The sequence below is a fragment of the Centropristis striata genome, chromosome 6 (genome assembly GCF_030273125.1).
Source record: "Centropristis striata isolate RG_2023a ecotype Rhode Island chromosome 6, C.striata_1.0, whole genome shotgun sequence".
Taxonomy (NCBI): Eukaryota; Metazoa; Chordata; class Actinopteri; order Perciformes; family Serranidae; genus Centropristis; species Centropristis striata.
In genome coordinates this window covers 4,220,470-4,242,946 of record NC_081522.1, presented here as the reverse complement: position 1 = coordinate 4,242,946, position 22,477 = coordinate 4,220,470, and the positions used below count along the sequence as shown (strand labels likewise).

Below are 22,477 nucleotides of genomic sequence, written 5' to 3'. Positions count from 1 at the left end.
CAAAGTAATAGCATTTGAATGATTTGCATATTGTCATCTAGAGAGAATTACTGATGCACAGAGTGCTGATTTTTCTCAAGAGCTGTGAAAACCGCTTTAATTTCTGCTTGTCCAACATGCAGTTTGGCTTTCAGTCGGAGGCTTTAATCAACACAAGACTTGGTAAAATGCACTCAGACTATAAACGAATATTGGATCCTTCTATCTTTCATCTCGCACAGACATCTTTAACTAGATCTGACTGTGCAGACACCATCTCCCTGAACAGAGCCGTCCCCAACAGCTCACTACATCACGCTTGTGTGATTTTTATTTGGCTGTGTTTTCCTGTACGAGTTTTATGCTTATTGCCTTATATATGTTTATTGTTCCCTCAGGTCGCCCAAGAATCCCCAGCAGAAGATCATCAAGCGGGTCATTGGCCTGGAGGGAGATTTCATCAGGTAGGAAACGGCTCCTCCACCTCCTCCTGTGGCAAAGAAATTACTGACTAACTATCCAACAAACTCTGATAAAGGAACTCATCTTTAACATCACTTTTATATTGTAATAAAATAAAGGCATCCTGACAACCAGCATGGTCTCACAGAAATCGGTGAAATAGCCACGGATTTCGCTTAACTCAAAATCTGTGGAATAGCCACGGAATCGCTCAAATTTCCGTGAAACTGACACGGATTTCGCTACAATGCAAGTTAATGACAGTCATATCCCGTGGCTATTGGTTTGTTCCAAGTCACGTGACTTTCAAGGTCCCGGCGGTCAGAACAAAAAACATGGCGGACAGTTCTCTCATTTTTAGTGAAAAATCAATATTTTGACTTAGTTTCTGCATAAAAATTGATTTTGATCACATTTCTAGCGAGAAATATATGTTTTATTTTCTAAATCTTCACTCAGTGAATGTACATAATCACTTTGTATGTTGGAATAGCCACAGGATATGACTGTCATTAACTTGCATTGTAGCGAAATCCGTGTCAGTTTCACGGAAATTTGAGCGATTCCGTGGCTATTCCACGGATTTTGAGTTAAGCGAAATCCGTGGCTATTTCACGGATTTCTGTGAGACCATGTTGCATCCTGAGGTTGACGTGAAACAGCAGCCTGTTAGTCAGAAAAAAAACAGAGCTGTCTCTCATCTAATGGTATCAGTTTGCAGTCAAGAGGTTCACTCCATCACTCTGGATTCTAATCAGATTAACTGGCATCACCTGCTGGCAAAAGTAAATCACTGCTTATTTCCCGCACAAACACTGAACACTCACTATCGGTGGAGGATTTTTACCACTCTATGTATATTTATTTATTTTTGCACTCTTGGAGCATACAGAAGCAGACTCAGAGGTTTCAGTATCAAGGAGACTGTCTACATTTCAGCAGTAGAATATGCTTCCTGTATGAATATCCCAATTTATAAACATTATTCATACAAATATTCATAACAGCCTCCTCCACCTCTCGCAGCTTTTACTGTCGTCATCATTTCCACAGCGCGAGTGACGATTTTCATTCCTTCACGTTTTCTGGTTCTCCGTCAGGTTCAGAGGATGTTAAAGTCACTGTGAGGCACTAAAGGAGACTTTCAGGCTGAGTGGCAGCAGAGGGAGGCTGTCTCCTGGGACTCAGTTACATACTTAAACCACATTCATGCATCAGTTTGAGATTTAAAGGGGAATGCCACCAATTTAACACGTCAAAGTGATTCCAGGTGTTGGAGAGTTCTTCTGCGAGTCATTTTAAAAGTAGTATAGAAGCCTTTTGTGATGTCACATGAGTCTGCGTCAGTCGAGCCTGAAGACTTTCCTTGCATTACATTTACATTTAGTCATTTAGCAGACGCTTTTATCCAAAGCGACTTACAGGAAGAGTAAAAGCAAACAATCAAGGTATAGTGCAATCAGAGCTATTAGTGCTAGTGACAATTTTTTGAGGAGTAGAATTATCGTGTGGTCTAGGAGAGAAGATGCTCTCTGAAGATCTGGGTCTTCAGGAGTTTTTTAAAGGTAGAGAGGGACGCCCCTGCTCTGGTAGGAACTGGTAGTGTGTTCCACCAGCGGGGAACAAGAAGTGCAAAGAGTCTGGATTGTCTTGGACCAACAGGGGGCAGAGCCAGGCGCCGTTCATTGGAAGAGCGCAACGGTCGTGAGGTAGCATATGTCTGAATCAGGGCGTTCAGGTAGGTAGGAGCAGTACCGGAGACAACTTTGTAGGCAGCATTAGAGATTTGAATTTGATGCTTTGGGCTGCAACAGGTAGCCAGTGGAGCTCAATGAGCAGCGGTGTGACATGTGACCTTTTTGGCTGGTTGCAGACCAGGCACGGCACCGCGTTCTGGATCATCTGAAGCGGTTTCACTGTGCAGGCTGGCAGGCCTGTCAGGAGGGCGTTACAGAAGTCAAGTTTTGAGATGACAACAGCCTGTGTCAAGAGTTGAGTGGCATGTTGAGTTAGGTAAGGTCTGATTTTTCTGATGTTGTAAAGTGCAAAGCGGCATGACCGGGTAACTGAGGCGTCATGACTTGCATGTGCATGACAGCTGGAATCTCCCAGAATTAGGAGATTACACAAGGACTGAAGGATCACAAGACAAAAAATCTTGGGCGTCCTGGTGGCTCAAACCACTAAGGCTGAGTCCTTGTCGCAGCAGACGCATGATCAAATCTGGCCCGAGGTTCCTTTGTTGCAGGTCTCCCCCCTCCAAGCTCTCTCTCACTATCAAATAAAGCATGAAAATGCTAAGTTGACGTACCAAGTCATCTTTAAATAATCTTGTCGGGCCTCCAAAGCATCCCCATGTGTCCTGGAAAACCTGAATTTGGAGACTAGTTTTCCATGCATGGAAACACCTGGAAATTGATCTAGACTGACCTGCATTTCTTCCGCCATCATTGTTTTGAAAGCACTCGCACCTGCCGTCTCTTATTGTACACATACTGCCGCTGCTCTGTGACACACCACTACCGTCTCCTTCCACTTTGTTTCCGCAATGCCTGATTTCAATGTGAATAGACCGAATCAGTATGAACAAGTGCAGTGCACTTACTTTTCTTAAGGTACCACGCCGTCCAGCACATACACATTGAACATTGATATTCGCTGGAAACTATTTTAATATTATTGGAAAATTGAACCTTGTAGCGCACTTTAAAACTCCTAAAGATAGGTAGGCTAAATAGACTTACAGTTGAGATGAGTCAGGGTGGAAATCCAGAGTGAATTGTGTTCCTGACCAGGTGTAGGCCTATCACACAATGGGGCGGAGCTCCACTAAAAGGCGTCTGATCGGAAACAGTGCAATGGCGCAACACGTCCTACATAAATAATGATTTTTTGAAAATTAATTAAAAAATCTAGAAAAATTGAGGATTCATACCTTCGTGCCATGCGCAAGCCACATACGAAATCTGAGGTCAGTCTGACTAACGGTCAGAAAGATATGTCCCAGACACACACACACACACACACTGACACTGACGGCAGAGCTCGTTACGGCACTTTTGCGGAAACGCAGTAAAGAAAAGTGCTTACGTGACAGCCAGCGCGGGAGACAATATTGGCAGAAAAGAATATGCATAAAGTAGCAAATGTTACCACTCAAAACTGGAAAGTTTTTCTTATATTTCACTGGGAAAAAAATGATCTTTTGACTTTTTTAAGTCAGTTTCAGCTAGGTCAGATCCAGTCAGAGAATGACCTGCATTGTGGGTAATTTAGGCGGCACATTTTGCAAGGAATATAAAAAGATGATATCTCTGGTTCTGCTGCATTCATTTTGATACCTAGTCTTTGAAATAAGGAGTAAGGAATAAGTCAGTGCAGCCTCCAGGACACTTCAGTGGGAGTCGTGGCTGCTGCTGAGAATTTTCGAGTACGAGCAACACTAAACCTCTCTTTGTACACAGTCTACTGCCTTCAGATGTTCTTTTTCTTGTTTTTGAGGTGACTTTCAGCGGTTGCCGTGTACAAGTGTGACTTTGTCCCATTAATAACTGTGGTTCCTCTGCCTGGCTGAACAAACAGGCTCCAAGTGATGACAAAAGCAGATTTGAAGTGGCCGATCACTGCCAGCACCGTGTGTCGTGTTTGCCAGGTGGATAAACAAATTACAAAAGGGATTTTTGGTGCAGCACACCATGAAACATGTCAAAACTGCTGGGAGCCCTGTAGCAGTTGTATCTACTCAAAATCGAGCTGAAGGGTTTTTGCACTTTAATTTTTTCGATCCAATTTGGAAACAACTTGTGCTCAGTCAGACTCAATGTTAAGTAGTTCAAATATGTCATAAAATACAGTTTATTTATCATGTAAATCATGAATCCTTCTATAACCAAAGCTTATGTTTCAATGTTCTTCAGTGCGTTTAGGTTGTAGAGAGTCCTCTTTACAAATAAATGCTATTTTGTATGAAGGGTTTGGGTTTTTGACAACTTAAAGGGCAGAAAGGGACAAAGATCCCTCTGAGCAACAGTTCAATTGGAATAGGCAAATGTTACCTTTGGCAGGTAACATTTGCATGTATTGTTTGTAGAGGTCGGAATCACCAGAGGCCCTACGATACGATTTTATCGCGATACTTGAGTCACGATACGATATTATTGCGATTTTAAGCATTTCTCGATATGGTGAGTATTGCGATTCAATAAATTGCGATTTTACTGTTTAAAATTACTTATTTAACTGCATTTTGTGTCCACAAAATTAAATTAAATCAATAATTATTTTGTCAAATAAGACAGTCTTTTTATTTCTCCACAATGAGAGTCAAACCCACAGACTGACCAACAAAGTATTCAGTCGAACTGAACTGATATCAAACATGCAGTGCAACGTTTGCTCCGGTGTGACTTTCATGTTCTGCTCGAGTCTAAAGAACGTGCGACAGACGCTTCCTGTCATCTGTCAGTCAATGAGCCGTTATAGTCACATATGAAGCTGCTGCCCGCGACGTCCACGCAACACAAGTTATCGCAAGTATATCTGCTGTTCCCAAACTTTCCTCAACTTCAAGCTTTACTGCTGTGTATAGCTTTGATACGGCTGTGTCCGTGAAATAACGTTGCGACGGAGTCCCATACCTGGTTCCAGTGTCTTTACCATGTAGCTAAAACCATCGTTTCCACAACGTTGTATGGCCTCAAGTCTTTGCACATGAAGCAAGCAATAGATTGTGTTATTTCCTTTGCGCGTTCTGAATTGAGAGGCAGTTTTGTCGGCTGGTTTCTCGGTAGCGCTGATGTAGCATTAGCTTTGGGGTCATCAGTTAATGCGATCTCAGGATGGTGCCGAGTTAGATGAGCCCGCAAGTCCGTTGTATTCCCCGAGTATTTTATTTTCATGCGGCACTCCTTGCAAACTCCATGTGTCATTTCTATCTCACTCGTCCCTTCCTTGTTAAAAAAAAATCCAAAATAAATCCACACGCTTGACATTAACGCGGACGGGGCTCTCCTTATTTATTATCTCCGGTGCCGCCATCTTTGTTGTACCAACTTCTTCTGTCACGCTGACCATCACCTCTACTGACCTCACCAGAATAATACTCAACAGCACCATCTAGTGGGTCAAAAAAAGCAATTGATTTCATTTTAAGTACCAAAGAATTCACTTCATTTTTCCCATTAATTATGACAAAAAAAGTATCGATACTTGGCGGCCATGAATCAATATTATATCGCCACGCAAAATATCGCGATACTATGCTGTATCGATTTTTTCCCCCACCTCTAATTGTTTGTACCTGTTGTACAATGTGTCTGTTGTCGTGATGCATGAGGTCAATCATTTTGTGTTAAGCTGAACTAAAACAGGACTTTTAGTGTTAAGTTGGACACTACACAGTGTTATTATTACTGAGTCATCTTCCATTCATCTGTTGTTTCTTGTTGGGCCTCAGTTTGCCATGTTATCATGTTTTTTTGAGCATGCAGTACCTTTGAGTTTATCCTGGACAGTATTTGTCATTCTTTTGGATTGTTGTAATAATAATAAACATAAATTTGCATAAAACAGCATATGTGTCCACTCCCGTGTTGATAAGAGTATTAAAAACTTGAAAAAGATCCTGTTACGGTAAATTTACAACGGATAAAAAAATGTGCAATTACTTTGCGATTATCGCTATTAAAAACAATTAATCGATTGACAGCCCTAAAAGAAATGAATAACATGTACTGTAAAGCCTGATTTCCACCGGGCGCGTAACGGCTACGCTGCTGATCGCTGCCATTGTAATCAATGAGAGCATTTCCACCGGGCACGCCGCGGAACGTCTCAGCAGCGTCCTAGCCGCGGCTCTCTGCTCTGCTGCGCGAGCATTAGGTAGCATTTCTATTTTATCCGCGAGCCGTTGCTAAACCTCGTAAAGCTCAACAGATCAGATCGCACCAGACAGGAAATCTGACACAGAATCAACGTAATACACTTCTGCTCCCTTTCTAAATAAAACACAATACGCAGTTCATGCAGCCTAAAACTACTTCACATCAACATTATGTTATGACCAGGGCACCAGATCAGCAATCAATCAATCAAAGGGTCTCAGAGGGTCGGAGACATGGACAAGGAGAGACTGATTGTTGAAGTGGATCAGCTCTGTCTTCCGCTTGGCAGAAGACAGAGCAAAACCGCGGCGGAGCCAGTAAGGAAATCCCCAGTAAGGATTGCCGGGGATTTCCTTGCCAAAAATTTGGCCTGTAGAAAATCTGATTGGCTGGCAACTTTAAAAATCTGCTTGCCATGTTGGCTGGTGATCAAAAAAGTTAATTTAATACCCTGATTGGTGAAAGAAACTGGAAACTCAGCATCAATTATGTCAAGTGCACAATAATGCCTATGGCAAGCTGGAATTAAGACGCTATTCTTTAAACTTCACAATAGAAACCGAAGGTTAGTCAACAGTTTTGCCCGCTGAACATTATGAACTGAAAAATCATAGTTTAAAGCTATTAAATCGAACCACTGAGTAGACTGACTCACTGAAAAACTCAATATTTAGATTTGTTGTTGCTCAAAAATGGCTGATGGGCACTAAGGCTCTGTTCAAAAGTACAAAATAGTTGTATGTTATTCATGCTACAGTAAGTATGATGTTTTTAGTAAATTTCCAGAAACTTTCCATGGGAAGTTAAACCCAGTTTGGAAATATTCTAAAATGAAAAAAAAACATGACATGTAGGGGCGTTAGGGGTGTGGCCTCGTTAGGGGGTGTGGCCTCACTAGGGGCGTGGCCTCAGCAGCCCTGCAGTAAGCAGTGTGCTGTGTGCGTGTGATTGAGGAATAGCAGATATTCAAGTATACTTGCGTGAAATCTGGTTGTTTTAGTCAAGATTATACTAAAATATATTTTACCCAACTATATTTGTAATTTCCTGGTTTATTCCCATAAATTAACATTAATTCCCATAAATTCCCACGGAAACTTTCCAACTTTGAAAATTCCCGGAATTTTACGAATCTAGATGTAGTGCTTTCAAATTGCAGAATATTTTTATTTTATATATATCTAGATAAGTCTTCGATCAGTGGTTTTGTACTGTTTTGTTGACTTACTTTTTCTGGTTTTGTTTTAAACTCACAACAATTGGTCTGGTTTGGTTCTAGTTTGTTACATTACATGTCATTAAGCAGAACCTGATGGTACTAGACATAGACCACAGGAAACAAGTAAGTGTTGTTCTTTTGCCATTATATGTAGTATTTCAGTGCTGAATGTGTTTCTAAAGATGAAGTGTTTTGTTATTTCCCTTGTGTGAGATCAGTGTGAGAGCTCTGAAGCAGACTTCACTGGAGTATTTTAACTCTTCAAGCTTAATGTTGGCTTGAAATTGGTCTTGAATTGCATTTGAACAAGCATTAAGAACACATTAAGGTTAGCTATTTTTACTCTCAGTGTGAGTGCATTGGATGGCAGGGACCGTGTGTGTGTGTGTGTGTGTGTGTGTGTGTGTGTGTGTGAGTCACGCTCTTCTCCCTGGATTTCCTTCAGGAAGAGGTGGGAGCCGTTCTCAGCCCTGTTACACTGTGTTCTCGTGAGGAAATGAGCTCCACAGTTCAGATAATGAGACGCAGCAGGAGAACAGAGCTAGCCGGACTGCTGGCTCTGATACAGCAACTTCTCAAAACTCACCATCTGATTGTTGGACAGTTTTTTTTGTTCATTACAGAGACCACCGTGTCCCCAGTCTTTCTCGCTGTCCAATGATCACAACGCAAAACTTTGGCACAAACTCTACAAACTTTTAAAGCCATGAAACTTGTGAGTGATGGCTGAAGGGGTATTATTACTGTCATCATTGTATTACATTATCAGATGCAGGCACTGACTACATATAGAGTTTAGGTTATGTGATTTTGAGTCACAGGATGACAAAGAAAAATTGAACCACTGAAGATTTTTCATATCACCTTACTCTCGTTTATTTTTTTAACAGTGACTTATCACCCAAACCTGCTACAATGGTCCATTCTACTTCTTTTGAAGTAAAAGACAAGCTGTTATTTCTTCTTTTGGGTGAAGACCGTTTCAGACTGCAAGTCACTTACACATACATCCATGTCATAAATATGAACAGGCGTACCTAAAGCGTATGTTAAGGGTTGCAAAGGGGTGGAAAATGTCTGGTAATTTTCCAGAATTTTGGAAATATTCAAAATCCAAAAAACATGACATTTCAACAGATTTATTTGTAAGTAGAACTTTATCATGTTTCAATCATTTTATTGAACAATCAATTGTTTCATTGAACAACAAATACATGAATGTTGAGTTAAATATTACTCATCCACTCAGACCCCCCCATTAAAAAATTAAGTAAAATGATGGTCAAAATTATGAGACCAAATCGTTAAACATCCTTTCTTATTTCTATATAACGTTATATATAACTTTATTGACACGTTGCCGTGGATACACATTGTTCTGCTTCTCTCCTGATGATGGCTCGTCTTGTTAGCGACCTGTCAATCAAAGGTAGCCACGCCCCAAATCATATGATTCCTTAGCTTCTATTTTCTTCTAAATGGGGCCATTATTTGAACTATCAACATCAAATTGTCTTGAAGATTTTTTACTCACAATCTAAACCATAGTGTTGTCCTAAAAAAAATTCTGAGGTAATAAATCAAGTGAGAAGTTTTCTCATTTTGCACTGAAATTAATGGACAGAATTTTTTGCAGCCAAACTTAACGCCCCCTGCTGGAATTTTTGGTAGAATGCAGCTCAAAGCACTTCCTGGTTTGCCTCCCTGTTTAGACCCGGAGGTTGCCGTCTGCATTCAACATGTTAAATGAAAAAAATTAAAAGGGCCCCTCTTTCTCCAAAGAAGTCTCATTCAACATGTAAATGAATTGAACATGTGATGGAGGAATGCACAGTGCATGTAGGGGGCGTGGCCTCAGCAGCCCTGCAGTAAGCAGTGTGCTGTGTGCATGTGATTAATAGCAGATATTCAAGTGTACTTGCATGAAATCTGTTTGCTATAGTCAAGATTATGCTAAAACATATTTTTCAAACTATATTTAAGTTCCCTGTTAACGCCCAACCTTTAATTTTGTAAATTCCCAGTTTATTACCGTTTATTTCCAAATATTCCTGTTAATTCCCTAGCCTGGCTAACACCAGACTAATCACAAATGAGATTAGTCTGGAAACCAGCCGTTCATTTCTCTGTAGAGGAGGCGTGGTTTACTGCTACCGTAACGGTAGCGTAACGCTAACGCTATTAGCCCCGCTACCGCAACGGTGGTGATCTGGCTACGAGCCGGGGGACAGCGGAGCCGCCGAGAGACCTTTCGCCTTTCAACTTTCACTCTAAACTATTTAAAACACCATCTAGAGCTAAAGAGAGTTTCGCGCCTGCAGCAGTCATGTTGGATCCGTAAGAAAACTACAAGCTTCCGTCTGCCGAGTAGTACGCGTCATCGTCTTGCCGTCCCTCCCCGCTCTGTGATTGGATCCCTAAAACAGGGCTAAGAAACCTCCCTGGTTGCCACACGGCCTGGAGGTTCGAAATGAAATTTGAGCGCGCAAGGCAGTATGGGTATACCCAGGCTATTAATTCCCAGTAATTCCCATGGGAAGTTATCAACTTTGAAAATTCCCAGAATTTTGCAACCCTAGTTATGATTACATTACTTATGATCAAAAACTTGAACTTTCTAACACAAGTGTAGCAACACAAGTCCAGCTGGGTGACTGTCTGCACTGCAAAAAAAAGAAAAGTTGGGTGAACTCAAAATTTCAAGGCAACAAACTTTCGATAAAATTTTAAGTTTGACAATTAAACTAAATATTTTAAGTTTTGTTTTTGAGTTTGCTCAACTCTGAATTTCTCTGGCACGATTGTAACGCCGCTATGAAATGTCAGCTAATGTTGTGACCACATTTTGAGTTAGCATTGATACGCTAATGGCTACTCTTGTAGCTGTAACAAGCAGCGCTGCTAGCATCAGTTAGCCGCTAGTATATGTTAGCCGCTAGCACCAGTTAGCCGCTAGCATCAGTTAACCGCTAGCTTTCGCTAATGACCGAATTTCACAACAAAGAAATAAGAGTTAGCAGAACTATTGTCCCTTGTTTTGAACCCCAACTTAAAGATATAAGTAACAACAACTCACAAACTTCTTTTTGAGGAGACAACTGGCTTCCTTTGTTGTGCTAACTTACATTATTGCCCTAAATGTCAATAATTTATATGTCCAAGTTTTACCAAATTAAATCACTGTTTTAGGCCAAAAAATACAAGTTGGCTTTTTTGCAGTGTGCAGACTTATATGTCCTGAATCTCAGTCCGAGATTTACTCTCGTATGGCGACCTCTTAAGCCTGTTTCATGTTTCTTGGGGTCAGCAGTGATATTGTGCTATCATGGGTCATATAGACATAGAATGATATTCTAGCTACATGATCCGTCAGTACATATACACTGATTCAAACTAAACTACGGGGAGGGAATCATTACCAGCCACACCAATGACTCTTCTGATGCAGACAGTATATTAAAAACACTGAGATGGTAAGTCTGAGCAACTCTCAGATAAGAAACCTCAAAAAGTCTGATGTTTTTTCTATTTGTTTCTTCTTTATTGGAAGCAGTTTCATGAAAAATGTTGTCTACAGAAATGTAATCATAGTCAGGAATATTGAAATTTAAGTGATATTTTAGAGTTTCTTGGCATGAAAATAGTCAAATTGTATGTTCCAAAATATGTTAACTACCTTTAAAAACCAACTTGTTTAACATTAAGTCTCAAAAATGTGTTTTTGTTTAAGCTTCACTGTGCAGTTTGTTTTCACATTTGTCTGCTGAAGGAGGAAAGTATGAAAACTTCTCTGGTAGCCAATCATGGTTCAATAAGCAGCTTACACAGTGTGAAATAGAAACTTAAAGCCTCCAGGTCACAAAACACTAAGAATAGACTTTTCATTGAGGAAGGAGACTTCTTCAATTCTCCAGTTAAACTTTTGACACAACAACATATGTTTAATCATGATCTGAAGGTTTCAGTAAGGGAGAAAGAGATTTACTCTGAACAAAATATAAAACTTTTGCACACTTGTAGGTCAGCAGACTGTATTGGCTCTGACTGTAATAAAGCAAAGAACTCCCACACACTGGCAATTAGAAGAGATTTATTGGAAACAGTGTTTCTGTACGGAGACCTTCATCTGGTTATTATGTACTATAATGACCTGAGGAAGGTTTTGTTAATAATTAATCTACTTTTATTGCAAGTGTACAGACAGTGTTGCTATGTTAGTTTAAAAAAGGTTGTTCAACTTTTTTGTGGGGAAAAGCGTTGATAAGAGCATGGTTGTGTGCAAACTATGCAACAAGGAATTCCAACATGGTCTCACAGGAATCCGTGAAATATCCACGGATTTCACTTAACTCAAAATCCGTGGAATAGCCACGGAATCACTCAAATTTCCGTGAAACTGACACGGATTTCGCTACAATGCAAGTTAATGACAGTCATATCCCGTGGCTATTCCAACATACAAAGTGATTATGTACATTCACTGAGTGAATATTTAGAAAATAAAACATATATTTCTCACTAGAAATGTGATCAAAATCCATTTTTCTGCAGAAACTAAGTCAAAATATTGATTTTTTCACTAAAAATGAGAGAACTGTCCGCCATGTTTTTTGTTCTGACCGCCGGGACCTTGAAAGTCACGTGACTTGGAAAAAACCAATAGGAAAAAACATCCATGGAATAGCCACGGGATATGACTGTCATTAACTTGCATTGTAGCGAAATCCGTGTCAGTTTCGAAATTTGAGTGATTCCGTGGCTATTCCACGGATTTTGAGTTAAGCGAATCCGTGGCTATTTCACGGATTCCTGTGAGACCATGTTCAGGAATTCACATATCACCGCAGCACATCGAGCCTCAAGTATCACAAAACATATAGCAGCTAGCATGGACGCTAGTGTGGACGTTAGCCCGACTCCGAGTACAAGGACCCACTCCTATATTTCTAAATATGCTATTGCTACACTTAATGGCAAAAATTGCTGGTCTGTTGGACTTAAACAAAAATAAACAATATTTTTGTTGCTTAAGCTTATGTATTCAGTCATTATTCAATGGTATACTAAAAATCCATGTGAAAAAAATTACTTCTCACTGTTCTCAGGTCAAATATTTATATGCGATTAAAATGCGATTCATTTCGATTAATTAATTACATAGCCTCTAATTAATTCCATTCATGCCCTAGTTTATATTATCTGTCCATATGCGTGTTTGGCGAGTAAAAGGCGTTACAGACTAGATGTATTCCCATGCAGGGTGGACTAAGAACAAAATTCAGCCCTGGCAATTCACCTATGGCTAAGCCCCGCCCCCTCCACTCACTCGGACAAACTGTCAACATTCGGTGACGGGCGCTATGGCAGCTGTGACAGTCGAAGAAATTTCACAGGAGGCAATTAATCATTTTTGGAGACAGAAAGATGAAATATCATCTTGAAGTCACCAAAAGGGCCTTCATTAACAAGTTAGAGGTTTTCACTCGTCTTTTCACCCCACTGACACCGCTCATTCCGGTGCTTGTTGTAAACAAACAGAGATCGCGAAGTAACTGCCGCTAACGAGGTCAGACGGCTTGTTAACCAGCCGGCCGACCTCGTTAGCGCTCGTTAAGACGGAGTCGCTGGATTTGTCTCCAGTCATTAATGAGGAGATGTTGTGTCAGAGTTGCAGGTACCCCATGCACACCGTTTGACCATTTTAAACTTAAAATCTCAAGAAAAAACACATAAAAAACGACACATGAAAACGGACTAACTCCAATGCATTTCAATGGATGTGGAAGCAGAGAATGTCCGAGTGTATTGAGTTAGCTATGCGCACTGTGATTGGCTCATTGCGTTTGGGGGTGTGGCTTAGCCATAGGTCAATTGTTGTCTGGACTTGTCAATCAACCTGTCTTGAATAATAAATGTCTTATTATTCGGTCCTCATTAAGCATTTCACTTTTATTTTCTTTCAACTCCACTCTTTCCGTCTTGATTTCATTTGATTATTTCCCTCTTGACCTCTGACATTACATGGTCAGATCCACTTGAAACGGTGTGAGGAGGTGATGACGGACGGTACGACTGCCTGCCTGGCAGTAGACGTAGCCTGTTGACAATTTGGACCGTGTATCCAGTATTCAGATGGCTTGTTCCAACTACTTGTGTGCCGCTGGCAGCAGGTCTATTTTATTTTTATTTTTCCCACTTTTTTTATCTTTTCACATCTTCTCACATCACTGTCGTTGCCATATGCCATTTGCCAGAATTGCCAAGAATGCTTCAATAGTAACTGTCACATTGACAGAAACTGCAAATATTTTGGTCTTGTCAACAGACCCATCTGTCAGGGCTTTGTCGCCAAAATTGCCATTAAAAATGCCCCTTTCTTTATCCATTGCTTCCTAGTTGCCATCAGACTTTTGGCCATGGGTAATCATCACACAACCTGCATTAATATCCCTACTTAAAACATGTGTATTGATCTTTAAATTGCAAATTGCACTTAAGGTTTCTCAGGGTAAAATCCTGAGGTCATGTCCTCTACAGGAAGCCCTGCCGTCAGTAACGTGATGCATCAAAACAAATCATCCAACTAAATGACACGCAGAGGGAACACAGTCACTGTGACAGACTGTGACAAGCCACCCAGTGAACCAGTAAACGCATCACGTCTCGTATCCTCAGTGGGAACCTGCAGCAGCGCTGGCGAGGCTGAGAGGAAGTGGCAGGGCATCAGACCCACAGAGGCGTGTTCACAGTATCATAACACGCCATCATCATGCGATTCATCCTGGCAGCTGTTTGTGTCGGGTGGCACTGCACAAATTACAGGTCACCGGCTGGGGAGGGGATGAATAATTAACAGGCCAGTGATGGGTTCCCTGGCGGAGGTGGCGCTGGCTGTCAGCCTGTGTTGTCTTACACAGGCCTCGCAGACATAAATCACAGTTCCGGTTTCAATTCGGCCACACAGGCCAGACCGTCTGCCTGCCACATCACCGTCAGCCGCATAGAGAGGATTGTTTTACAGATTCATCTCCAAACAGAGGAGCTTACACCGCACGTAAATCTCCCATTGTCGCTGTCAGGCCAGATGAAACTAAGTGGGAGTGTTAACTGTGGCGCAGTGCAGGAGAATCTGCAATGAACTAATGGTAACTCGTAAATAAAGTTTATTTGTCTGTTAAACCATTATACAGGTCCCCTTCCTGCAGGAGGCAGCCACCGCTGACATGAAAAGTCACTCCTACTCTTAACAAAGTGTTGGACACAAAAACACATAATGTTCCAACGAAAGGAAAGATGGAAACTCCTAAAGCTAACACACAGGATAGTCAAGAAAGAACTTCATCAGTACTTTGGAAATTAGAAGTGAACACATTATAGATACTGTGAGGTATTTTGTGGAGGCTTTTATCAAATGTGCCAAAATTGTGAAAATTGAATTTGGCGACTTCTCACAGCCAAAATGGTGAATTCGCTGCCAGCCTGAACAGCCTCGTTCAGTGGTCCTCCTGATACAATGTCACCCACACATGATTTTGGATTTGTTTCCAAATAGTTTCCAAAAGTTTTACTGAAGTCTGTATTTGCTTTTTGGTCCAGACTGAAATATCTGATGGTAATCCATCAGTTGGATCAGTGCAAATATCCCATCAACAAAATGATGAAGCCTAATGAATTTGTTGATCGTCCGACTTTTCATCAATCGCTACCGGCATGTCAGAGTTTTCACTCACCATGTGAAATATCCCAACATCTTCCTGATGGATTGGCACTGAATAGACTTTCAGCAGGATAGGGCCAAGAGAGAATGCTAAAAACCTCCCTGGGGGGCTGTTGAACAGTTGAGGGAGCGGCAAAATGTGAGCTGAATTTGAGTCGGAAATTGTACTCCATAACTCTGTCAAATCCTAACTCACAAAGACGTGAAAAACATATTGATGTCCAGAGGGATATCTCTGATGTCCATCCAGAATAAAAACCCATCAATCTGTTAAGAAATTGTAGAAAAAAAGAAGAAGGTGTGTTCTGTGCGCAGCCACATTGACTCTTCCATGGATCACCCCTACTCTAGGATTCCCTTTCAGTGGAGAAATTGTAATGAAGTGTCCTCTAGGGCAGTGATTCCTAACAGGGGGGGCGCCAAAGATCCATGGGGGGTCGCGAAGCCCTCTTGATTTTAACGGATGTAATAAATCTAATGTGTTAAATATATATGAGTCAGCATTTAATTAATTAGTAGGACAAAAACAACTAAATTACTACATTACATTGAATGTTTATTCATTCATTTATTTAAATTGAAAAATCACTATAGAAAAGTTTAAAAACAAAGGCTATATCGCAAGAATAAGGACATGTGTAACGACCCTCCTGCATATATACAGGTAACCTCACCTAGCGGCAACCTCACCTAGTGGTAACCTCACCTAGCGGCAACCTCACCTCGTGGTAACCTCACCTAGTGGTAACCTCACCTAGTTGTAACCTCGCCTGGTGGTAACCTCACCTAGCGGTAACCTCATCTCGTGGTAACCTCACCTAGTGGTAACCTCACCTAGTGGTAACCTCGCCTGGTGGTAACCTCGCCTGGTAGTAAGCTCACCTAGTGGTAACCTCACCTAGTGGTAACCTCGCCTGGTGGTAACCTCATCTAGCGGCAACCTCACCTAGTGGTAACCTCACCTAGTGGTAACCTCACCTAGTGGTAACCTCACCTAGCGGCAACCTCACCTAGTGGTAACTTCACCTAGAGGCAACCTCACCTAGCGTTAACCTCACCTCGCGGTAACCTCACCTAGCGGTAACCTCACCTAACAACAGAAACACAGAGCTAATGGATAAATGGCGAAGCGTCAGGGAGAGGAAAATGCTGAATATCTCAAAAAGAAACAGAGAGGGTACCATGAAAATCACATTGAGTTCGGCTTCATAGAAGCAATGGACAATGGGGGGGTCGCCAAAGTTTACAATGGTAAAAATGTGGGTCCCTCAAGAAAAAGTTTGGGAACCACTGCTTTAGGGTTCTAGACCTTCTCGTTTGGCTTTAAAATTAATAAGACACAATGTAGTGCTATGGGCTGATACATGCAAGAAAATGCAGACTTTGCACATTGGTGCCCCACCTCATTCAGCTGGTGCTCCTTTTATATATTTTTTGCCTCTGACCGTCAAACAGCATCTAGTCCACCACTAATGAGAATCGCCATGTTTTTAAGTTTTCTTCAGTTTCAAAGTAATCCAGTAATACTTCTCTGTACACATGTACACTACCAACAGGAGCTGCTAATTATAATGAAAATAGTAATTTATTTATGGATCATTTTTCAAAACACGTGTTTACAAAATGCTTTACAAAGGCAAGTTAAAAACAGACATAAAAATCAACAGATAAAAGTAATGTTAGTTTAGCAATACCGAGGCTGTTAAATAAGAAAATGACAACATTCTGTGCAATTAATAGACAGGATACAAGGACATTTCAAGTTCAAGTAAAATCATGAAAAGGCTCTCTGATAAAAGTATGTTTTAAGAAGAGACTTAAAAGAGATCACTGACTCAACCCCCTTAGTTTTTTAACTGCTAACTGATCATTTAGATGACTTTTAGTGGAGACAATTTGCTAGAGTGTAAACAAATATTGGCTAAAAGCTCAGAGAAAAATATCTGTGTTGACATTACAAAAACACTTTTTAATGAGCTCTTTCTCTCCTGGTGGCTTTCTTTCTGTTGACTTCTGTTTCTCTCCTGGTCAGGACTAGCGAGTTTCTAGAAATGGGTTACTATTATTATTATTACCATTTAATTAATTCTTGTAATTATTTACTTACATATTCACTTTGGACAGGATTAAAATCACACTAGTGCATGTTACGTTATTATTAGGCATCTACAAATCACTCCAAATGACATTTTGTTGCACTTTTTATAGCAAAAAATAAATCCATTCTGAATGGGTTTTTATTATTGCTGAGTACTTTGATCTTTTCATCCCATAACAGTCCAAAATAAAGTGAAAAAGTGCCCATCAGGTGGTATAAGAGTCCAATGTGTCTGACCAACAGTTTACAACCAGATGAAATTCAGTTTACTGTGATATAAAACAGAGAAAAGCAGCATATTTGGCAAGTGGAACCAGCAAATGTTTGTAATTTAGGGACGTAATTATCAGTCGATTTTCCAAATAATTGTTGAATAATTTTCCTTTGTATTCACGTGGCCATAAACAAACTCACAAAACAAAACAAATTTAAGAAGTATGAATCAAATTAAATAATTGAGTCTTAATGGGGCTCAGTTGATTTGGGGACAGAGAAATACACAGTTAACTGTCATCAACACAATTGTTTTTCTTAATAAGCTCGTCCCGAGGTAACAAGTAAACAATGGGCCCAAGACTGACCCCTGGGGAACACCACATAAAATGTATTTTTTGAGCTTAAATTCCCAACATGAACTCTAAAACCACATCTTTTGAGGTATGATAAAAACCAGTCGAGGGAAGAACCGGAAACACCAACACACCTCTCAAACCTCCCCATCAAAATATCATGATCAGTAGTTAAATTCAATAACACTCAAATAGAAACTCTACCATTGTCCGTAATTATTCTTAAGTCATTCATAACCTTGACCAATGCTGTTTCTGTAATATGTTTGGAGTGAGAGTCGGATTGGAAGATCCTTTGCCTGTTTGTAATTTAGGGAATTTATTATCAGTCGATTTTCCAAATAATTGTTGAATAATTTTCCTTTGTATTCACGTGGCCTCACGGCTTCATTGGTGCATTCTGTTCACATTAAATAAGAGTCATTCCAGACAGAAGTGAACCTCTGACCCTGGTAGTGTTACTACTTTACGTCATCCCTCTCCCTCATGCATGATGAAATCCAGTCACCTGTAAATCCACATATTTTCATCCAATTAAACTGAGCCATGGCTGCAGCGTGTGTCAGGTGATGTCAGGAGTGATCGTTCAGACGCATCGTCACTCTGTCAGCAGGAAGAATCCAGTGGAAAACTCAGCATTTCTTAACATGAAAACAGACCTGAGGACTGGCATCGGACTGCAGGAGCCACATATCAGTCAAATACAACACACACACACACACACACTGAGGTCAGAGCAGGTTTAAGCATCTTAATCCAGTGTGTGGGGCTGTCAGTAGCTGTCGACCTCTGCCTCATTAAACTGCTTTCAACCTCCTCTGCAACATTCATCAGCAGCTGTTAGCGCTGACGAAAGTGTGTGTGTGTGTGTGTGTTCAGAAAAAGTGTGAATGTTTGACTCGTGTTAGTTAAACACCCCTCATCGTCTCGTTCAAGAGCTCAGACTTTTTGTTGAGATTAGGTAGAGACAGAGATGTCACTGTGGTGTCGCTGTGTGTTCTGCTGTTATTTTGGGACGTATGAGTTTGTGTCTGCTGTGTCCAGGACTGGATGATGTGACTGCTGTATCTGGGTTAACGCTTCAGTAACAAGAACACTGTCCGTCTGAGTCGGGTTAGTCTGAGGACGCACTGGGCTGAAACTTTCAAACACGTGTGTAAAAAGACAATAAATCCAGAACAGAAAAGTGACTGTGAATGAAAAGGAAGAAAACAATAATCAGTATATTTCACAAGTGGTGGAATGTTACTTGTTTTATGTTCATCATGTCTGTTTTTGCTCTTTATTCATATGTTTGTTTTTTTTATCTTAGATTATTGTTGGGTATTTCTATTGCAATTTATTTTGTAATATTTTGTTGGCCTCATTGCAGTCCTTAACTTAATGTCCTGGTGTCCCGCCAGCAAACCGGCAGAATTTCAGACATTTTTTTTTTCTTCCGAGTGGCGTAGCGGGCTCAATTTTAGGCATATACTAGATACAATATTGATATTATATGAAACTAGAAGATCTAAGGAATCTATAGACCCCATGTCAGGATACCATGTCGGAAGGTTGTCGAAAAAATGCTGCAAATTTAGCCGATTTTTGGCGATTTTCAAAGCGGTCACGTGACTTCTGATGTCATGCTATCTCAATGAAAATAGGCTCTCTGTGTTCCCATAAGTCTCCTCTTCACCAGTCTTCTCTTAACATGCCTCCATGCTGATAACATGCAGTTTAAGTATATCAAGAGTTTTCCTCATGCATACAAATGTGCCATTTTCGCCTACTGTATGTGAATATTTGTGCATACTGGGGTCTCTAAACAGGCTTTGAGTGACATAAACTGGTTATCACTGGAAAGCTGAGACTCTTGTGGATTCAATGAGGCCAGTTTTCTTCATGTGGGATGACGTTAGTCATCACAGCCTTGTGAAACTTTACAACCACAAACTAGAGACCTAGAGGATTCAATGGATGTGCAGCTTTCCTAGGTTTATTGACAATAAGGGGGTTTCTCAGCAGTTGGAAGAACAGAAGTGCTAGTCATCCAATTGCTGAAAATACAGAAATCTCCCAAATGACCAAAGTTTTTGAACCCAAATCACAGCATGGATTCTTCTATGTTGTTCCAAAGGTCTTTTGGAGGGTTTTTATGACCATTTTCATCCATTCTCAGTATGAATAAAATTGCAATATTCAGCACCAAATGTGTGTAACAAATGGTTACAACATAGTTTAACATGAAAATTAACAGATTAGATAATACACCATAATAGGTTTCAATAAATAATTCATTAATTCAGTAAGTCATTTTTATTAGATATTTTTGACGAGAACAACTTGACACACAGTGCTGAGCTGCATCTCAAATGAATCTTCAGGTTCACAGCTTTCACCACGTTTATGTGGCATTTATTGTTGACCTGCTATCTCCCCCTAAACATCCACTGCCCACAACAACAAATTCTCAAAAAAAATATTATTATTATTATTATTATCATCATATAGCATTTCATTCCATTGCGTGCTACTAGAGAAGTCGCAGCCACGAAATCAGGACAAATCAGTAAATACAATTAAAACAAGCACAAAAATAATACATGTAAGTTAAAACCATTAGAGAGTAGTAATGAAACTATTTTTAAATAAAGATCAGAGGAATTAAGACCCATTAAACCCATTTAAAAAAGTGAAAAAATAGTTTAAAAAAATGTATTAAATCAATAATGATGAAGGCCAGCATCTGGCCATAAACAAACTCACAAAACAAAACAAATTTAAGAAGTATGAATCAAATTAAATAATTGAGTCTCAATGGGGCTCAGATGATTTGGGGACAGAGAAATACACAGTTAACTGTCATCAACATAATTCTTTTTCTTAATTAGCCGGTCCCGAGGTAACAAGTAAACAATGGGCCCAAGACTGACCCCTGGGGAACACCACATAAAATGTATTTTTTGAGCTTAAATTCCCAAGATGAACACTAAAACCACATCTTTTGAGGTATGATAAAAACCAGTCGACGGCAAAACACACCTCTCAAACCTCCCCATCAAAATATCATGATCAGTCGTTAAATTCAATAACACTCAAATAGAGACTCTACCATCATCCGTAAGTATTCTTAAGTCATTCATAACCTTGACCAATGCTGTTTCTGTAATATGTTTGGAGTGAGAGTCGGATTGGAAGATCCTTTGCCTCGTTGGCTGCCAAGTGGTCGATTAACTGCGTGCGGACAACTATTTCCATCATTTTGCTTCATAACGGGAGGTTAGAGATAGGTGAGCCCATTCACTGCCGTTTAAAACGCTTTAATGCAGCAGTGACATGTACAATTTCTCAGAGTACCAAATAGGGTCTATTGAGACGCATCAATTCTGCTAAGAGGAAGACAAGATACTCCAGCAAAGACAGATGAAGGAAGTGACTGAGGTCGATCCCATAGTTCCTTCAGTGTTGAGGTAACATTAAGGCCACGCCTAGCTGTGTGTAGTAAATCACTAATGTAGAAGTATGCGAGGCAGGTTAATGGAGAAAAGGTTCATCAAAATAATTACAGCTGTTGCTGAGATGAATTTAAACACCACAGATTGATGATGTAACTGAACGAGGGAGGACTTTCTTCCTGTGGCTGCTCTGCTCAGACTCTTTATGTCAACAGAGGAAACCTGGTTAAATAAAAAGGCTAAATACAGCGAAGTCAATCGTCCTTGCTTGTGTAAAGATTTCACAGTTGTTCCTTCTCAAACGTAGCAGAGAATTGGTGTCATATAGGCTGTAACCTTTTTTTATTCCTGCAAAAAGGTCCCAGCTTGTTTTTTGTGAGTCAGTAAATTCAGCTGCTGTGGCTAAATCAATATTTATGTATCCAAGGCCTCTTCGGTCAGCCGGCCTCCCAGACCTGCACACACACTCACACACACACATACATTAAGAATCGCAGACGAATTTCCATTTAAAAAGTCACTGAGGCTATAACTCACAATGTTCCTCTGCTAAATGATAAATCAGGGCTGGAACAGGCCCATAACAGTCCAGAGGGATGATGAAGGGCGTTGGACCTTCTCCTCATAAACATGACGACCTGATTGAAGCAGCTACAGCGAGACACGAACACCACCACCACCCCCTCCACCTCCACCCTTATTAGTCTGAATGTGTCCTCAGATCAGATCTCTGTTTGAGCGATAAGGCGGCGACGGGACGTGACGCCTCAGGCCGATGATTAACGATAATGAAATGAAAGCGATAATTGTGTGGAGATTTGATCCACCATCATCGAGGACCTCAACCACAATTTTCCCCTCAATCTCGGTCTTTTCTTTCTCTTATCAAAGGCAATGAAGCAATTATTCAAGTTCAATCTTTTTCTCACTTCAGTCCTATTTAACCACTTTTTTTTTTTACTGTGATGTTTTTGTTTGCTTTGTAGATAATGTTAACATTAAAAAGATGCATTCTCTACAAACACACACAATAATGCACAACCTGGTCTCACAGGAATCCGTGGAATAGCCACGGATTTGCTTAACTCAAAATCCGTGGAATAGCCACGGAATC

At 40.5% G+C, this 22,477-nt stretch overlaps 1 protein-coding gene across 3 annotated transcripts in view; it reads left to right on the top strand.

Moving 5' to 3' along the window:
- immp2l (inner mitochondrial membrane peptidase subunit 2) overlaps positions 1 to 22,477 on the top strand; it is a 244,774-nt gene that overhangs the window by 210,068 nt on the left and 12,229 nt on the right. For all 3 annotated transcript variants that reach the window (XM_059334920.1, XM_059334918.1, XM_059334917.1), the window contains exon 4: positions 378 to 443. In XM_059334920.1, the coding sequence (XP_059190903.1) occupies positions 378 to 443 (66 nt within the window). The remainder of the gene's footprint in view (positions 1 to 377; positions 444 to 22,477) is intronic.